General features: G+C 43.7%; 1 protein-coding gene across 1 annotated transcript in view; it reads left to right on the top strand.

The window, feature by feature from the left end:
* Positions 1-2,284: 2,284 nt before the first annotated feature.
* LOC120066431 (tetraspanin-9-like) overlaps positions 2,285-19,814 on the top strand; it is a 134,373-nt gene continuing 116,843 nt past the window's right edge. Inside the window, exon 1 of the mRNA XM_039017793.1 lies at positions 2,285-3,475. Coding sequence (XP_038873721.1) covers positions 3,095-3,475 — 381 coding nt within the window. The 5' untranslated portion in view covers positions 2,285-3,094. The remainder of the gene's footprint in view (positions 3,476-19,814) is intronic.

Genomic DNA, 19,814 nt, shown 5'->3' with positions numbered 1-19,814 from the left:
CCGGAGTTGCCCCTCTATCCTGAGCTACCTCTCTATCCTGACCTACCTCTCTGTCCTGAGCTATATCTCTGTCCTGAGCTACCTTATCCCGGGGCTGCCCCTTGTCCCGGTGCTGCCCCTTATCTTAAAGTTACCAGTTAAATTAAGTGGGTGTAAGATGAGGGTGGTCATTCTAAGGGGGAGACGTAAGCTGGGATTGACTATGGTGGGGTGGGGACCTCGCCCAGAGCCTGAGCCACCACCGTGGTCAGACGCCCACCCAGACCCTCCCCTAGACTTTTGGTGGTGCGTTCGGAGTACGCACCTTGAGGGGGGGGTTATGTCACGTTCCTGACCGGTTTTCTGTTATTTTGTATGTGTTTGACGGTCAGGGCGTGAGTTTGGGTGGGTAGTCTATGTTATGTGTTTCTATGTTGGTTAAAGGGTGACCTGATATGGCTCTCAATTAGAGGCAGGTGGTTTTCATTTCCTCTAATTGAGAGCCATATTAAGGTAGGTGTTTTCACATTGATTGTTGTGGGTGGTTGTCTCCTGTGTCAGTGTCTGTGTATGTTACGCCACACGGGACTGTTTTCGGTTTTGTTTGTTTGTTCGTTTTATGTAGTCATTTTTCCTGTTCATGCGTTCTTCGTGTTTCATGTAAGTTCGTCGTCCAGGTCTGTCTACTCCGTTTTGTTATTTTGTTAGTTATTCAAGTTAGTTCGTTTTTTGTCTTGTTCAATAAATATCATGTCAAGTTACCACGCTGCGTATTGGTCATCTGATCCGTCTCGCCTCTCCTCGTCCGAGGAGGAGGAAGAGCTAGAGAACCGTTACAGTCTGTTAACGTCGTTTATTGTTTTGTAGTTTATCAAGTGTTTTTTCGTGTTCGTCTTTCTTTAATAAAACAAGTATGTATTCAAACCACGCTGCGTTTTGGTCCGATCCATGCTCCTCTTCAGACGAGGAGGAGGACGAGCGTTACACAACCACTACAATTCCATCAAGATACAGTATGTCAGACTTGTTAGAGCCGTGTATACTCTGTAGAAACACAAGATACATGGATTAGTGTATCTCTGTGTATACAGGGCATTACTGGGTTTACTTTAAGACCATTCAGTTGGAACTCTGCTCCATCCGTCTCTGAGCTGCAGCCATCACGAGCACTCAACCTCACCTTGCTGACAGAGAGAGGGACCGTTACCACAGCACAGCAGTACAGAGTAAAGATTAGGCTGTTTTCACAAACCCAACCCTGTGAAAGGGCTATGTGAGTGGTTGGACAGATAATGGTATTGCTGTTGTTTGTACGGTAGTTCTCTGAAGGAAAAGATGTGGCATAGCAAAGGAATCACAAACGCTGTATAAAAAGGTTGCAACTCTTTCATCCCCATCTCATAAAATCAGCATGTACGATATGAATGAAATGGCCTCTCTATCAGGGGGGGTTTGATATCTGTTCTGGTAAAATGCATTTTTCTCTTTGTTCACAGATCATGTACATTTAGGCATCTGACATTGTATTTCAAACCAGAGGGTTAGATAAATATAAGGACGCAGCTCTAGAATATTAGAGCTGTAATATGTTGTCAGCTCCATGTGTGAAACAACTGAGAGAGTCGGTGTTTTTGACCCTGGTTTCCATAGGAAAGTGTTGAGTATCTTTAAGCCACTCTCCCATTTCCATGCTTGAAATGGTGCGATAATTCCAAAGGCTGGGTCTCTGCCAATTTATCAGTGCTCCTTGCATGGAAGTGAGCCGGCATTGTGCAACTGACGACTTTGTGACAAGGCTGCACATAGCCTCTGCAAGTCTGCATACAGTAATCCTCCTAATCATGATCGTGCTCTGATGTCATCTTATCCAGCCTTTCACAAATAGAAAATAAATAGCCACTGTGAAAGTTAATTGGGTGTAAATATAGCAAGTGTCTCAAGGAAATCACAGGTTTGAAGGTTGCATCAGACAGCGCCGGAGAAGTCCACCCCCCCCCCCCCCCCCCCCCCCCTTCACCCACACCACCAACACGTTTCCTTGGACTCATGCTTTTTCGTATTATTAATGAATGGCCTCTCGGACTCCCTGAAGCACAGACAACACTGAGGAAATTGCTGAACTTGTATAGTCAAAGCTGTGTTATGATCAGCTTATTAAAGACATGGTCGGGGCACAGGGGAGGAGCCCGGGTTGTCTGTAGCCGCCTGCAGCTGCCTCATTGGCTGCTCCCTCAGCAGTGGGGAGGGGTTAATGAGAGGCAGGGAGCAAGAGAGTGAGAGGGAGAGCAGAGAGAAGAGGGGGGGGGACAAGGGCAGTGCTCTAGTTAAGGGGAATAAGATAGGGAATGCCTGTTAGATGCATCTTGCCGGTAATAGCACACATCAGCCACGGCACTGCGACTGACAGCACAGGCAGAGAGCGGGGGACTGAGCAGCTGAGCACAGAATTGTACAATGAGAGAGAGAGAGAGAGAGAGAAGAGAGAATAACTGAATCAGATTATCATCCGCACGTTGGAGAGCGCAAAGCACAGAGGACTGAGAGAGCGCAGGAAAGGAGGAGAAGAAGAGGAGAGACGAATACAGATACAGATTGTGTTGTATGGGGGGGGCAAAAGTTTCCAGCTCCCCAGGCAGAAATCAGTCCTGAGGTCAGCAGTAGGGAGGAAGAAGTGGAGCAGCTGAGAGTTGGAGAGAGAGATTCACAGGCACACACACAGCACAGCAGTGTGGAGATCCAGGGGACACTATTGAAACTTACTGACTCAAGGACGTAGCTTGCTGTAACACATCAGGGTAATAATGCTCCTCGCTGGACTAGGACTTCTCTGCATGGCTAACTCAGGAGCATGAGACTAGACATTGGACACTGGGCAGACGACACATAGAGCTGGGAATAGTGCCTGTGTCTTCCTTTTACTTACCTGATACAGTTTAGTCGTGCCATTGTTGGGGGATAGAAAGATTCAGAGTTTCTGGGCTTGGGGAGAACCAGTACAGATCAGAGAGGGAGAGAGGAGACTGCTGGAGGGGGAGAGTTGTGTCCTCTCATCTCTGAGACATGGTAGAGTGTGTTACGGTAGAGAGCCCCTCAGCAGCAGTGTTAGCCCAAGAGCATGGAGAAGTCCAGCAGTGAGGAGTCAGCCATTCACCGCAGCCCATCCGTGGATAGCCGCGACTCCGACTTTGTCCGCGACTCCACGTCTGGCCGCCCATTCGGCGGCCGCGGCTTCACCGCCGGCGCGTTCTACGGCTCTACGGGGCCGCGCGGTACCACTGCACAGGGGCAGGCTGGGACAGCGGCCGACACCAGCATCAACGTCGGAGGAGACAAGAGCAGCAATAACAAGTACACAACGCCCAAAGGCAGCAAATACGTGGTCTTTTACCTGGATCTATCATTTGTGTTCCTTTTAGAGTTCAAGAAGTACAACATGGCACGGGGCTGTCTCTGCTGTTTGAAGTACATGATGTTCTTCTTCAACCTCGTCTTCTGGGTAAGCAAAGCATTATTTTACTATGTTGTTTTTCTCTTTCACATCTCTCCATCATGCGTTCTCATCATGCGGATGTAGAAGCAGTGTGATGCTGACACATGATTCTTGAAGTTACTCAGCAGATACAAATGTAAAAGTAGTAGTCAGTAGTTTAACAGTGATATTAGTAAAATTTGATAAAATGCCATATTACATAATACTTGTAAACTGATATACTGATCATTTAAAGATTTCTCTTCAGGCATATGTGAGAGAAAGATTTATGCTGGGGCTCATAATAATTTGCATGTTACTATTCCTAGTTGTCATTGAGTCATTGAAATGGTTGCTCCACCATGTCTCCCTTTGTGTGCTCTGCTGGGGCTGCCACTCATTCAGATGGCTTTACAACATGGGTGCTGCTGATTTACTGCAAACATTATGAGTATTTAGCGTGTTAAGTTGTCTAGGCAAAGGACAGGGGGCATTGCTTACATGTATGAGATGAAAGCATGACATATCTGTGGATTGATTATGAATGATTTAGAATGACTGAGAATGTTTCCATTCATTTTGGTGAGCCACTGAAGAGAAGATAGATAGGATTAATCTGATTTGTGTTTTTTATTTACTTTGTATTTCACACATTGACATGTTTTATGTTTTTGATTTAAAGATTGGTCCGTGCTACTAAAAATTGAAAATCACAAATGTAGCTGGATTTTCTATATTTTTTACACCTTTACCAGCACTTCCACCCATCATCCAATCAAATCAAAACAGTTTTGATTTCAGTGGACATAATGTTTGCATCTGCTGTTTTGTTTGTGAAAGTGGGCATCCCCTGGAATATTGAACCAGTGGATTACGGGGGCTTAGTTGATGGGCCAGAGCCTTCTGTGTGGAGCCAATCATGCTTGAAGCATAATAACATCACAACACAACAGGGTCTACATCTCCAATCACGTCACCACTAGCCTACTACGTGCACCCTGCAATCTGGGGCACATCTGAGGCTCAGGCACCAGGCTGCTGCACATTATATCTGAACTATGGTGAGACCAACTGTCCACAGCACAGAGCAGATTCCAATGTAACTCAAGGGCAAAACATCCACGCAGGGCCAAAGGGGTATGTGTGTCTGATTGGCAAGGCAGGCTCAGATCAGGCAAGGTGTGTTTACAGTTCGTGTGGAATCTGGAGAGATCAGAGGCTAAGCCGGACCGATGGATTGCGGCTGAGGTCATTGTGTCAGTGCTGCCCTCACGTTCCCGGGGTCTGTGTTGCTAAACCTGTACTTAACCCCTATTGGTGAACGTAAAACCCCCACGTCAATAACCTGCTGCTCTAGCTCCACACTGGGAGGAGGAGGAGGAGTAGGAGGGAGGGAGTGGGGAGAGTAAAGGTTACCACTGCATGTACCCTCCTGGGGTTGGGTAGAGTAAAGGTTACTAAACCGTTGATCTACGTGTGTGGGTGCACGTGGGTGGAGTGGGATTTTTAGACTGGCGGTAACATGAAATCCTCGCAAGCTAGCTAGCAAATATTTGTATACTTCCCGGTGTAACTTAAAGCATTATCCCAGTTTGATATGCTGCTTGTGTATTCATTCCCATATCAGTTAAAATAAAAAATAAAACATGTTTTGGTCACAGAGAAAAAAGCACATTGCTAGCTAGTTGGCTATAGCGGTTGTAATGGTTAGAGCGTTGGGCCAGTAACCGAAAGGTCGAATCACTGAGCTGACAAGGTAAAAATCTGTCGTTCTGCCCCTGAGCAAGGCAGTTAACCCACTGTTCCCCGGGCGCCGAAGACCTGGATGTCGATTAAGGCAGCCCTCCGCACCTCTCTGATTCAGAGGGGTGGGGTTAAATGCGGAAGACACATTTCAGTTGAATGCATTCAGTTGTACAACTCACTAGGTATCCCCCTTTCCCTAATCACTAGTTATTACTTCTCAACGAAATACCTTTTTGGGTGGACACTTGTTGTTTGGTTTACTGTTTGAACAGTCGCTGAGATTATATTTGGTTAGCAATGCAAAATAGGCTACTTTGATAATTAGCCTATATAGACTATAGATCAGATCAAGGAGCCAAGGGATACCACTGTCCCTGCTCCCACAGCTGCGGAAGGAATGACATGGAATGACACGTGTCTCAATTTTCAGGTAGTAAATAAGTATGTTGAATGCTGGAGCATATTGCAAGTAGCCACCCCTTTTGTGACGAAAAACGACATTAGAACTAGTGATGGGAAGTTTGGCTTTTTTTACGGACTATAATCTTTTCGAGTCATTCTGTTAAAAGAACGAATCTTTCGACTCATTTGGTTCATTTGAGTCAGTAATGCCCAGAGCACGCAGGACCCCCTACCAGTGACGATGAACTGAAAACTGGAAATAGTCATGATTCTACAAGCCTATTGTTCACATCCCGTTCACCATAGGGGGCTTATTGGAGCTGTCATTTATGACTGAGACTTGTAAAAGTGTGCTTTAAACTAGCGGTTCCCAAACTTTTTTACTCGGGCATCCCTTCCAGCATTGGAGAACATCCCGTGCGAGCGCATGCCTTGTGCTTCAAGTTACCACTGTAAGCCCTGTGAAGGGAATGTAGAATGAGGGAGTATAGCGAAGCTGGTGTGCGGCTCAGGGGAGGCCACCTCCGCACCACCACTCCAATCTGGGGTGTCAGAGCTGAGGCCCTGGGCAGTTAGAGTAACCTTGCGAGTGCCACAGGGAGAGCAGCTCTATCCCAGGTGTGTCAGGATACAGGGCTGCTTTTTACTCTTTCCCCAGTTCCCATTCCCCTCTGTCTAGAGGCAGGGGTGGGACTGATTGAAGCCTGTGGTGGGCCCCAGTTCAGGGACAGACAGAGGAGCATGGGAACTGGGGGAAAGGATACTCTACCTACCCAGGGCCTCAGCTCTGACACCTCAGATTGGCGCGGAGGTGGCCTCCCCTGAGCCGCACACAAGCTTCGCTATACCCCCTCATCCTCCATTCCCTCCATAGGGCTTACAGGGGTAACTTGAAGCACAAGGTAAACAACGGCAGGCACTCCAGACATTACATTTACATTTCAGTAATTTAGCAGCCGCTCTTATCCAGTGTGACTTACAAGTTAGTACATTCATCTGAAGATAGCTAGGTGGGACAACCAAATATCTCAGTCATAATTGTCACGCCCTGACCTTAGTATTCTTTGTTTTCTTTATTATTTTTGGTTAGGTCAGGGTGTGACAAGGGTGATATATGTTTTTGTCCTGTCTAGGGTTTTTGTATGTTTATGGGTTGTTACTAGTCTAGGTGTTTTGTATGTCTATGGTTGCCTAGATTGGTTCTCAATTAGAGGCAGCTGTTTATTGTTGTCTCTGATTGGGAACCATATTTAGGCAGCCATATTCCTTGAGTATTTCGTGGGTGATTGTCTATGGTTAGTTGCCTGTGTCAGCACTATTCTTATATAGCTTCACGTTCGTTTTGTTGTTTTTGTATAGTTCGTTCAGTGTTCTTTCTTCATTAAAGAAGATGAATTCAAATCACGCTGCTCTTTGGTCTCATCGCTATAACGAACGTGACAATAATAAATACATTTTCCTCAGTAAAGTAGCTATCACCAAAGTCAGTGCTAGTAGGAGGCATGTCCAATGCACTTATCTCCAGGCCTCTTCAGCAGTTGTTCATGACCATCTGGCTTCTCTTACTTATGTGGATTAGTGTTAGTCTGAGCTGCAGTGGGGGGGGGGGGGGGGGGGGGGTTCTGGGTCAGATCAGAGTATCTGGTGGGTTAGTAGTCGGGATTTCTCTTTCGGGTGACGCACAGCACCAGCAATAAAGACAATGTTTATGCCAATCACATTGAATTATAGTGGCTTTGCTCAAAAGACAGTGATGACTGGACTACATGTTGGTTTGACACACTATGAGTCGGACAGCGCTGTGATTTCCTCCAGTATGTGTGTCAGCTAGCAGACTGGCGCTGGTGTATTTGCAGCCCCCTGCTCTGTGTTCTCTCTCTGTGCTGTCTGACAGAAACTCCGGTCTGCTCTGCCCTCCTTCACTCCCTCCACTATTAATCGGTTCCCTCTCCCTAAAACCTCCTTGTTTCCTTCCTTTCTCTAACACTTCCTTTGTTAGGGAGGACAGTGAGCCTGGAGCCCACATCCCACCACTCTGTCATTATTATACTATATCAAAAGCAAAGCCTCATTTTGATATTTATATTTAGAGAATAAATGTCTGCTCAGCATCCTTATAAAGTGCCAAAGCAGTGGTGATATCGAAGCTAATCTTTTGTGAGGGGAGTAGAGACACCAACTGTGTTTAGCATTCATCAACTCCTATGCTTGCTTATTTATATGCCATTTGGATGACATGTTGGTAGACACACTATGACTCGGACAGCAAGATTGTGTATTTAAGTGTATTTAAGTTGACGTTTTTGTTTTAAATGTTGCTAGCCACCACTCAAATAAAATAGTTTCAAACCTATTGACAGTTTCAAGGTGTATGTGTGTGTGTGTGTGTGTGTGTCCACGCGCATGCTTTCCTAGTTGAATGGTAACTCTATAAAGCATTGCCTTGGTAAACATTTCACTCATGCTGTCCCATTCTGCCATACCACGGGTTTCAATACAAGGTGCCGAAGCAATTTGCCTGCTATTTTCGGCCCTCACAGAGTGCTAAAAAGTTCACTAATCCACAGTCCCTCGGCCCCAATGGACTTCACATTGTAACAACCATAATGACGTCCTCTCGCACCAGAAGTCTATCACAAGTTACCTTAATCCCTTACTGCTAGGGGATGTATAGGTTGTGCTGAAGTAGAGGTGCAATGAATTGTTTGAAATCCTGAAACCAGCTTTCAATCATTCATAACGCCTTCTTACATGGAATTCCAATACCGCCATGCATACTGATTAATGAGGCTTGTGCTGTTTACGAATGGCCTAAGTAACACATTACTAATCGACCTGGCCCGGGTATCCTGGAAGGATATTGACCTCATTCCGTCAGTAGAGGATGCCTGGTTATTCTATAAAAGTGCTTTCCTCATCATCTTAAATAAGCATGCCACATTCAAAAAATGTAGAAAAGGAACAGATATAGCCCTTGGTTCACTCCAGACCTGACTGCCCTTGACCAGCACAAAACCATCCTGTGGCGTTCTGCATTAGCATCGAATAGCCCCCGTGATATGCAACCACTATACACAGGCAGTTAGGAAAGCAAGGGCTAGCGTTTTCAAACAGACATTTGCATCCTGTAGCACAAACTCCAAAAAGTTCTGGGACACTGAAGTCCATGGAGAATAAGAGCACCTCCTCCCAGCTGCCCACTGCACTGAGGCTAGGTAACACAGTCACCACCAATAAATCTACGATAATTGATCATTTCAATAAGCATTTTTCTACGGCTGGCCATGCTTTCCACCTGGCTACCCCTACCCCGGTCAACAGCTCTGCACCCCCCACAGCAACTTGCCCAAGCCTCCCCCATTTCTCCTTCACCCAAATCCAGATAGCTGATGTTCTGAAAGAGCTACAAAATCTGGACCCCTACAAATCAGCTGGGCTAGACAATCTGGACCCTCTCTTTCTAAAATGATCTGCCGAAATTGTTGCAACCCCTATTACTAGCCTGTTCAACCTCTCTTTCATATCGTCTGAGATCCCCAAAGTTTGGAAAGCTGCCGCTGTCATCCCTGTCTTCAAAGGGTGAAACACTCTAGACCCAAACTGCTACAGACCTATATCTATCCTGCCCTGCCTTTCTTAGGTCTTCGAAAGCCAAGTTAACAAACAGATCACCGACCATTTCGAATCCCACTGTACCTTCTCCGCTATGCAATCTGGTTTCCGAGCTGGTCATGGGTGCCCCTCAGCCACGCTCAAGGTCCTAAACGATATCATAACCGCTTCGATAAGAGACAATACTGTGCAGCTGTATTCATTGACCTGGCCAAGACTTTCGACTCTGTCAATCACCACATTCTTATCGGCAGACTCAACAGCCTTGGTTTCTCAAATGACTGCCTCGCCTGGTTCACCAACTACTTCTCAGACATAGTTCAGTGTGTCAAATCGGAGGGTCTGTTGTCCGGACCTCTGGCAGTCTCTATGGGGGTGCCACAAGATTCAATTCTCGGGCCGACTCTTTTCTCTGTATACATCAATGATGCCGCTCTCGCTGCTTGTGATTCTCTGATCCACCTCTACACAGACAACACCATTCTGTATACTTCTGGCCCTTCTTTGGACACTGTGTTAACTAACCTCCAGACGAGCTTCAATGCCATACAACACTCCTTCCGTGGCCTCCAACTGCTCTTAAATGCAAGCAAAACTAAATGCATGCTCTTCAACCGATCACTGCCCACACCTGCCAGCCCGTCCAGCATCACTACTCTGGACAGTTCTGACTTAGAATATGTGGCAACTACAAATACCTTCCAGACTCACATTAAGCATCTCCAATCCCAAATTAAATCTAGAATCGGCTTCCTATTTCGCAACAAAGCATCCTTCACTCATGTTGCCAAACATGCCCTTATTAAACTGACTATCCTACCGATCCTTGACTTCGGCGATGTCATTTACAAAATAGCCTCCAACACTCAAATTGGATGCAGTCTATCACAGTGCCATCTGTTTTGTCACCAAAGCCCCATATACTACCCACCACTGCGCCCTGTATGCTCTCGTTGGCTGGCCCTCGCTTGATATTCTTCACAAAACCCACTGGCTCCAGGTCATCGATAAGTCTTTGCTAGGTAAAGCCCCGCCTTATCTCAGCTCACTGGCCACCATAGCAGCACCCACCCGTAGCACCAGCTCCAGCAGGTATATTTCACTGGTCACCCCCAAAGCCAATTCCTCCTTTGGCCGCCTCTCCTTCCAGTTCTCTGCTGCCAATGACTGGAACGAACTGCAAAAATCACTGAAGCTGGAGTCTCATATCTCCCTCACTAACTTTAAGCACCAGCTGTCAGAGCAGCTCGCAGATCACTGCACCTGTACATAGCCCATCTGTAAATAGCCCATCCAACTACCCCATCCCCATACTGTTATTTATTTTATTTATTTTGCTCCTTTGCACCCCACTATCTCTACTTGCACACTCATCTTCTGCACATCTATCACTCCAGTGTTTAATTGCTATATTGTAATTATTTCTTCACTATGGCCTATTTATTGCCTTACCTCCATTATCCTACCTCATTTGCGCACACTGTATATAGACCTTTTCTATTGTATTATTGACTGCATGTTTGTTTATTCCATGTGTAACTCTGTGTTTCTGTTTGTGTCGCACTGCTTTGCTTTATCTTGGCCAGGTTGCAGTTGTAAATTAGAACTTGTTCTCAACTAGCCTACCTGGTTAAATAAAGGTGAAAATATATATATTTTTATTAACGTATTGAGAAGCTAAATCGATCAATACTTTAGGTTAATAAAGACAATTCATATCTATCCGTAACAGTACAAAAGCACATCATCTTGCCATGTCCATTTTTACAAATATGGACATAACATATCTGATTCTCCTGCATTGACCATGCATCTCATTTCTTTACATTTACATAGACGAAACGTTGACGTAGTTGATATGCATTTAATTATTATACGTTTTGTAATTAGCACCCCCACAGGAGAAGGTAAAGCCTTGGCTCAATATTCCTACACTAACCTGCTCTTTGAATATCTCCATTCTATACCCTCTCTCCCTGCCTGTGTCAAATAGCTAAGTGTCTGAGGAGATCAGTCTAATTTACCCATCTCCACCCACTCCGCTCCTTCGATCATCACACTGCTGCGTTGTATACCTCTGCAAAGTTCATTAGCTCGTGTAGCAGATCAAATGGGATATGGGCATGTATGTTTCACTCCAGGGGTGCCTGGAGGCTGGGGATTGGGGATGCTTGGGGGCGGTAGATAGGCGGTAGATAGGGGGGTTGGTGGGGGGTGTAGTTAGTCAAAGAGTTAAGTATTTAGTTTTTTTGTGGTTAACATTTTTAATCTAAACAGGCATTATCATAGGGCAGTGTTTCCCAACTCCAGTCCTCAAGTGCCCCCAACAGTACTCATTTTTATTGTAGCTCTGGACAAGCACACATGATTCAGCTTGTCAATTTATCATCAAGCCCTAAATGAGTTGAATGAGGTATGTTTGTCCCGGGCTACAACTAAATCATGTGCTGTTGAGGTCACCCGAGGACTGGAGAAGCCCTGTCCTAGGGCAGGAAGAAATGTTATTTGGTTTAATCAGGTTTGATGGAATAGAGGAAATAGGAGCTTGGATGGGAGGGTGGGGTGCTATTGTATTGACTAGTGTGTGCCAGGTGAACAGCTAGAGATGGAGACCAGATGAAATAACAACTGCTGTGAGAGAGGTAGCTAACCTTGGGCACCTGCCATTGTGTGACAGTTGCTTGGCATCCCTCTGACTTCTCCTGTTCTCGGCGGAAGGCCTCTTCCTTTTTAAATATAACCAAGGAAAAATATAGAGAGATGACCATCATTAGTTCTTCATAGTTAACCAGGACCTCATTAATAAACATGTCATGTCAAACCATGTGCCTCTGGGATTATTTTCGAAGCAATAGTATCACTTGGTCACAGAAGTGGATTCAGTACTGAGAATACGCAGTTCGAAATATATTTTGATCTGTAGGAGACGTCTGTGGTGCTGGCAATATTGCCTTTTTACTTTTGAGAACTATGCACACACATAGTTAAGGATTTACACAACAGATTGACAACAAAGGGAACATTGCATTGATTCCCAATTGCATCTTAATTTCAATGATTGCTGTGTGCATTGCACAATAGTGGATGGTTGTAATGCTTTCTTCGAGAAATTAAATGCATCTGAAAGTGATTGTCATTGTGTTGTTACAGCATTAGCGATAGAGGCTGTGGTATATTTGGTATAAAAGGCTTAGGCACACATTCTATTTTGTCATATTCCCCCTGGGGAATTTATTCTTCTCAATAAAATACTTTGAAGCCTCTACTTCAAATAGGCCATCAATTTTGTGGTATTTTATGGTTACGTAAGGCAAACTTTTGTTGTATTCTACCCACAAAACTGAGATGTGATGTTCTGGTGCTGTTTATCTACTCTATGTAAAAGCAACATTTAAAAGAACATAAATCCTTGACGTGTATTTACCTTGTCAAGGGTTATTGCAGATTATTTGTCTACTGTATGAATACTTTCTCAGTCGGTTTGTTAAGTTACCTTGATACTACATCAATAAAGTTAACTTTTCTTTTCAGACAGTCAGGTTCTTCTTTCGTTCAGAGCTACTGCACTGTTTTTACATTGTTACAAAAATCCCCAACCTTTAATACCTAGAATAATGGGACTCTCAGTATGTTTTATTGTGCTACAATATTTACTAAGGAGCTTCATGCAAATAGGTGTTGAGAATAAAGTGTGCCCATGCATGTCCTTGTACTGTGAACTGTAAAACTTTTCCTTGTAAATGTACAGCATCATATTGGCACCAGAGTTGCCAGCTTAATACTGTAATTTAGCTGCTAAAAACATTATTCCGCCTAACAACCACTTCATGAAGATATTTACTAAAATAGTCTGAGCTTCATGTGTCTCACCTGACAGCATGAGGTTGGCACCAGAAACGGATCATTTGAATCTACAGTAGGCATAAACTACTGTATGTTAGAGTAATTTCACAGGAGGCATACAATCTACAGCATTAATGGTGTAAAACACATTTACGGTATTTTACTGTGCATTCTACAGTATTTTACGGTTGAAATTACAGAAAAGTTACAGTGTAGGAGGTGCTTGGAAACTTGTCTTTATCTCATGCCTCCACTAACTCCGCTAATCTGCAGTGAATTAATGTAGAATGTTAGACTAGCTCGTTCGCCTCGCCCTACTCAGCATTTTCCACTGTCACCCAAAGGCAAATTAAGGAAATATCTATGCCCCTAGCCGCGCCAGCTCAGCCTCAACTCTGAGGGAGAAAGCTGGGACAATTTCTTTCCACTTGGTCTGCTGAGCGATAACTAGGTTTTGACTGGATTACCTCTCTGCTATTAAATTAATCATTTTGGGTGGTTGGCTTTGATGCCCTTGGCTGCAGACCGTAACACACTCAGTTTCCTGTGTTTGATGTAGCCATAGAATTATGAATTAGAATACTAGAATGGACATGAAACGTCTTATGATGGTCCAAAGGTCAGCCATGTTGGTCAGGGAGTTGGTCAACCATGGGTTGCCGAAGCTGTGATAAGATATTGTGTAAAACAATGAATGTCACGAATTTATCTGCACTGTATGTGTGTCAGCAACCCAACCAGTTTCAGGGGAATGATTCCAGTAATATTTCAAATTAACTGCCAGTATGCCAACATTTTATTCAAACAATGCAGTCAAACTCACAGCTTTCCAAGAAAACAAAATCTGATACATTTATGGTCTGTTTACATACACTGAGTATACCAAACATTAGGAACACCGTCCTCATATTGAGTTGCACCCCCTGCCCTCCCCCCCAGTCTCTATAAGGTGTTGAAAGCTTTCCACAGGGTTTGCTGGCCTGGCCCGTGTTGACTCCAATCCTTCCCACAGTTGTGTCAAGTTGGCTGGATGTCCTTTGGATGGAGGACCATTCTTTATACACACGGGAAACTGTTGAGTGTGAAAAACCTAGCAGCGTTGCAGTTCTTGACACAAACCGGTGCGGCTGGCACCTACTACCATACCCCGTTCAAAGGCACATCAATCTTTTGCCTTACCCATTCACCCTCTGAATGGCACAAATACACAATCCATGCGCTCCAGCAGGTATATCTCACTGGTCATCCCCAAAGCCAACACCTCTTTTGGCCGCCTTTCCATCCAGTTCTCTGCTGCCAGTGACTGGAACGAATTGCAAAAATCGCTGAAGCTGGAGACATATATTTCCCTCACTAACTTTAAACATCAGCTATCAGAGCAGCTAATCGATCACTGCAGCTGTACATAGCCCATCTGTAAATAGCCCACCCAATCTACCTACCTCATCCCCATATTGTTTTTATTTACTTTTATGCTCTTTTGCACACCAGTATTTCTACTTGCACATCACCATCTGCACATCTATCACTCTAGTGTTAATTTGCTAAATTGTAATTACTTCGCTATGGCCTATTTATTGCCTTACCTCCTCACGCCATTTGCACACACTCTATATTGACTTTATTTTTTTTCTATTGTGTTATTGACTGTACGCTTGATAATTCCATGTGTAACTCTGTGTTGTTGTTTGTGTCGCACTGCTTTGCTTTATCTTGGCCAGGTCGCAGTTGTAAATGAGAACTTGTTCTCAACTAGCTTACCTGGTTAAATAAAGGTGAAATAAAATAAAATAAAAATCTCAATTATTTCAAGGCTTAAAAATCCTTTAATCTGTCTCCTCCCCGTCGTCTACACTGATTGAAGTGGATTTAACAGGTGACATCAATAAGGGATCATAGCTTTCACCTGGATTTTTCTATACTCAGTGTATATTTTAGAGGCTATTTATACAGAACATTTGTATAAAACCCGTATAAACTGTATTTATAATTATATGACAATATTTTAGGTCGACTATAATTCCATTACACAATTTCTGATACATCACATGCCTTACTTTTATTGTCCTGCGTAAGTAAAAGCAGGAAATGCATCACCTATGCCTCTACTACCGTTAATTCCAATTAGACTGGTTTTTGATTTCTCCCTGAACAAGATGGCTGCCATTTTCACCCCATTATGGAACCTTGAGGGTTTATGACATAACCCCTCTAGTAATTTAATAGAATCTTTATAGTTGTAGCTGCCATAGGGGATTTTGAGCCTCACTTTAATGGTCATCATGTGAGACTGTTGTCGGGTCGATCATGGGAATCCCTGATGTTTTCCAATTGAATTTATCAGGAAATTATATTAGCTGCCTGGTCCGTCTTACTGACTGGCCAGGTCCTCCAGAGTTTAGACATTCGGGGCTGAGGATCTATCATTGACTGGATCTAAGGGGTATTTCCCCAAGGTCACTATCCTGCAATTGATTCTATTGGGCTTGATTGCTTTCGCACCATAGCTCTCCATCCCTCATATCCAGATACCATCCTCCTCCTCATCCTCCTCATCCTCCTCATCCTCAACCTTCTCCTCATCCTCCTGCTTATCTCTTTTCCTCTATCCAAACCGAAGTCAGATAACCTAGACACTTCAAAACCTCTTCAATTTGGCATCTCAGTCTCCAATAGTGATGCATGCAAAATATGAGCGGCAAATTGCCTTTGAATACATGCATTTCTAGCGGTTATCATCTTGCATTTGGGCTTGGGGATCCAGTGTGGTGCACAGTCTGAATGAGAATGGGCCCACAGCGACAGGGTGAACAACTTGGTCCCCTGTCAGGCTCCTGTAGGACACAAAGCACCACTCAAGGAGGGAGGGACCAGGGACTCATCTGCATCAGGCATATTTATGCTTTAAACATTATAACACTTATTGATTTATTAGTCTTTACTGCCCCGTCATCCTGCCAGGTAATAACTCACCTATGACTGGGTCACACAGCATTATGGATGGTGTAAACGAAAACACAAACGCCCCGGCCCAATGATTAGACATGAATCACTGCCATGTTTTTATCATTATTAGTTTAGTGGGCTGACTTTATTTGGCACATACTGACCTGTGTTATATGCAGTACTGCGTGTTCTCAGTGGAGGAGGATGCATTTTTTTCTATAACGAGATAAATCTCCCTGAAGATAGATGGGGAAACCAGCAACAAGGCAACATCAACTCTATCTATAGCAAAAGGACTCTGTCAAGCTTACAGGGATTTTTACATGGTTCCTAAATGCAAATTGCCAATCTTCGCTTCTTTCATGAACTGAGCTTCACCATGTCCCTGTGACCTTCATCATGTCTTATCAAACACTTCACTCTCATATTCCTCCTCATTTATTTCACAACCCAGTTGGATTATGTTGGCAAATGCAAACATAGTCCTACATAAAAGAGCATTTGCTTTGTAGAACTCTGTGTTTTCACGGGGGACTGAGTTTTCTGTGTTTTGCCATCTCTGATCTGAAGAGGTCTAATTGCCCACAGCATATAAAGTGTATATTTAAGCAGGAAGTGCATTTAACCAGCCTGTCTCCTTCTACTAGAAGCGTATATATCTAGAACACTGAAGATTACCCCATTTAGAAAGCATTTTAGAACGGATCTTATAGTTTTATGGCGTATAAGTGGGCCATGCGGCACACATAGAGCTCTATGGCAAATTGAATGAATGGAGTCATTATTTCTGGACAGATGTCTCCATTACACTTATTAGGCTGATTAGGCAAACCAGGCATGAGTAATGGATGATTTCTGGTTCTGTGACAAAATACAAAAGAGCAGATGAAGGTGGATATAGATAGAGGGGAGGAGAACTGTGATTTGTACACTCTAATATGACCTCATCACCATCATCCCTCTGTGTGATGTCATTCAAGCATTGAATCTGTGTGATTTGAAATACAGCCATTTTGACATAAATGTAGTGCTACTCAATCTTACTGGGCAGGATGACGAGAGACATCATGATGTTTTAGGTAGTGCTAATGGGTAGGGAAAGGTCAGTGTGTAGCCCCATTAACGATTCTCTGTCATCACATTTCAGTGTGAAATGGTGCTCAGAGCTAGTTTGTCATAATTCTCTCCACTAGGTCTGTCAAAATCAAATCAAATTTTTGCGGGATGTAGCGAAATGCTTATATTCCTAGCTTCAATTGAACAATACACACAAATATAAAAAGTAAAGTAATGGAATTAAGAAATATAGAAATATTAGGTCCTGGTTGGTAGTGGGTTTTGCTGTAGCTGGCATGGCCACATGGACCATCTTGAGCTCAGCTCCTGGGGAGATGGTGAACAGACGGTGCTGGACAGGGTTCCTCCATCCTCCCTCTGAATACACAGACCCATCGCAGACCCAAAATGGCTTCCTAGTGTTGGATCTGTGGATGCATGGGCTCTATTCATAGAGCTGGGGTACGGTGGGTAGTAGGGGCCCTACTGCTACCCCAGGGCCCTGACAGCCCAGTCAGGTGAAGACTGTGATGTGTAGTGACAAGTCCTATGACGTGACTCACCCAGCCCTATCTCAGTGGTCCTGTTGGCGATCGCTAAGCCATACACATCATGTCATGTTTGTTTGTCACTCTCCCTCAGGCGGAGAGGTTGCTTATCATTCCAACTCAGTTTTATGGGGAAATAACTGAAAGACTGGTTATAACTGCTCAAAAGTACAACCGTTTACATTTTTTATATTAGACATACAGTACAGTGTTGTGTTTCTCATTCTCTCTGGTGAATACTTATTTATTAACTAACAATTTGCCACACACTATAAATTACATGTTCATCAAGGGACTGCACATGTTGATTAACAGAGCAGAAAAAAAATCCAGAAAATGTTTCATTTGAGTCATTTGCGCTGATGAAATGTTCACTCACCGTTGAGGTGTAATGATGTTTATCGCTCTGTGTAAAAGGAGGGAACATTTAAGAATGAGATGAACAGATAAAAACAGATAAACTATAAAGGGGGGTTCGATTTTAAGTGGCTGTTTGAAAGCCGAATTAAGCTGACACAATCAGTGTGTGTTTAGTGCTTGATCCCTCTTACATTTATCCTTTCTCTAGTCTCTGATTAGCTGTGCTAAGCACATTGATTTCATGGTCACATTATGCATTATGCATCTCTATACAGAAGGCTGCAATTGTATTCTGTACTATGCTAGATAAAAAATGACCTCTGCTTTACCACGATAGGTGGATAAATACATTCATTTGTTTGTTCATTTATCCATCCATCCATTCAGTAATTTATTCATTCATTCATGGCCCATAATCACTAGAATGTAACATGTGGCTAATGTATACTATACATGTATTCCAAACATGATGACAGTGTTAGATGTGTGAACACCCAGTGTACAGTCAGTTCCCACACAAATCAATTGACATTGTTTATGGGCGGTGTGACGTTGGTGTGCTGATTTTGCACTGTGTTGGCCCACCAGATGAGGTCATCCTGTTCTCAGCTGGACTTCAACCTGGTCCGGGGGTGGGCTGATTAATTGTGTGCCGATGGCATTCTCCAGAAATAGGACTATCCAGAGACAGCTCGATGCAGGAGGAGATAACCGTCATTGCATTGGCCCTCACAGGTGAAGGATGATATCAATATATAATATGAAAGCACACCTCATCTCACTATTAGAAGAACACAGTTCTCTAGGAAATCTCACTCACAACCAGGGTTTGGAACCGGTTTAGGGAACAGAACTGAAACCCGTAAAATAACAAAGTTTGTCGAGGAACAGAAGAGCTGGAACATAACCGCTATTTTAAAAGCATGGTTAATAACATTATTTTATGATTTCGGCATTTTTTTACAGTCCCACAAAAAATGCAGCAAAGCACCTATGCAAAGCCCTCACCTTATCACTTAGAAATATATTCCAGTGTCCACCTACCTCCCAGTTTAAAATCTTTGCCAGTGTGTTTGTAGGCTACCTGCCTCTCCCACGTTTCACATTGGATTTATTAACTACATGTCAAATTCAGGGTGTAGCCATGGGCTCTCCCTTTGCCCCCAACTATGCAATCCTGTATGTGGGACAATTTGAGGAGGCACTCATTTACAAAACAGAGACACACACCCTACTTCCTAAAAGCCTCCTATGGAAGAGATACATAGATTATGTACAGTTGAAGTCAGAAGTTTACATACATCTTAAAAATGTAAAATTCCCTGTCTTAGGTCAGTTAGGATCACCACTTTATTTTAAGAATGTGAAATGTCAGAATAATAGCAGAGAGAATTATTTATTTCAGCTGTAATTTCTTTCATCACATTCCCAGTGGGTCATAAGTTTACATACACTCAATTAGTATTTGGTAGCATTGCCTTTAAATTGTTTGTCTTGAGTCAAATTGTCTTGAGTCAAACGTTTCGGGAAGCCTTCCACAAGCTTCCCACAATAAGTCGGATGAATTCTAGCCCATTCCTCCTGATAGAGCTGGTGTAACTGAGTCAGGTTTGTAGGCCTCCTCGCTCACACACGCTTTTTCAGTTCTGCCCACAAATTTTCTATAGGATTGTGGTCAGGGCTTTGTGATGGCCACTCCAATACCTTGACTTTGTTGTCCTTAAGCCATTTTGCCACAACTTTGGAAGTATGCTTGGGATCATTGTCCATTTGGAAGACCCATTTGCGACCAAGCTTTAACTTCCTGACTGATGTCTTGAGATGTTGCTTCAATATATCCACATCATTTCCCT

This window comes from Salvelinus namaycush, chromosome 21, assembly GCF_016432855.1.
Source record: "Salvelinus namaycush isolate Seneca chromosome 21, SaNama_1.0, whole genome shotgun sequence".
NCBI classification, from domain to species: Eukaryota; Metazoa; Chordata; class Actinopteri; order Salmoniformes; family Salmonidae; genus Salvelinus; species Salvelinus namaycush.
Note: the sequence above shows the minus strand (reverse complement) of the source record. Positions and strands in the feature narration are given on the sequence as shown.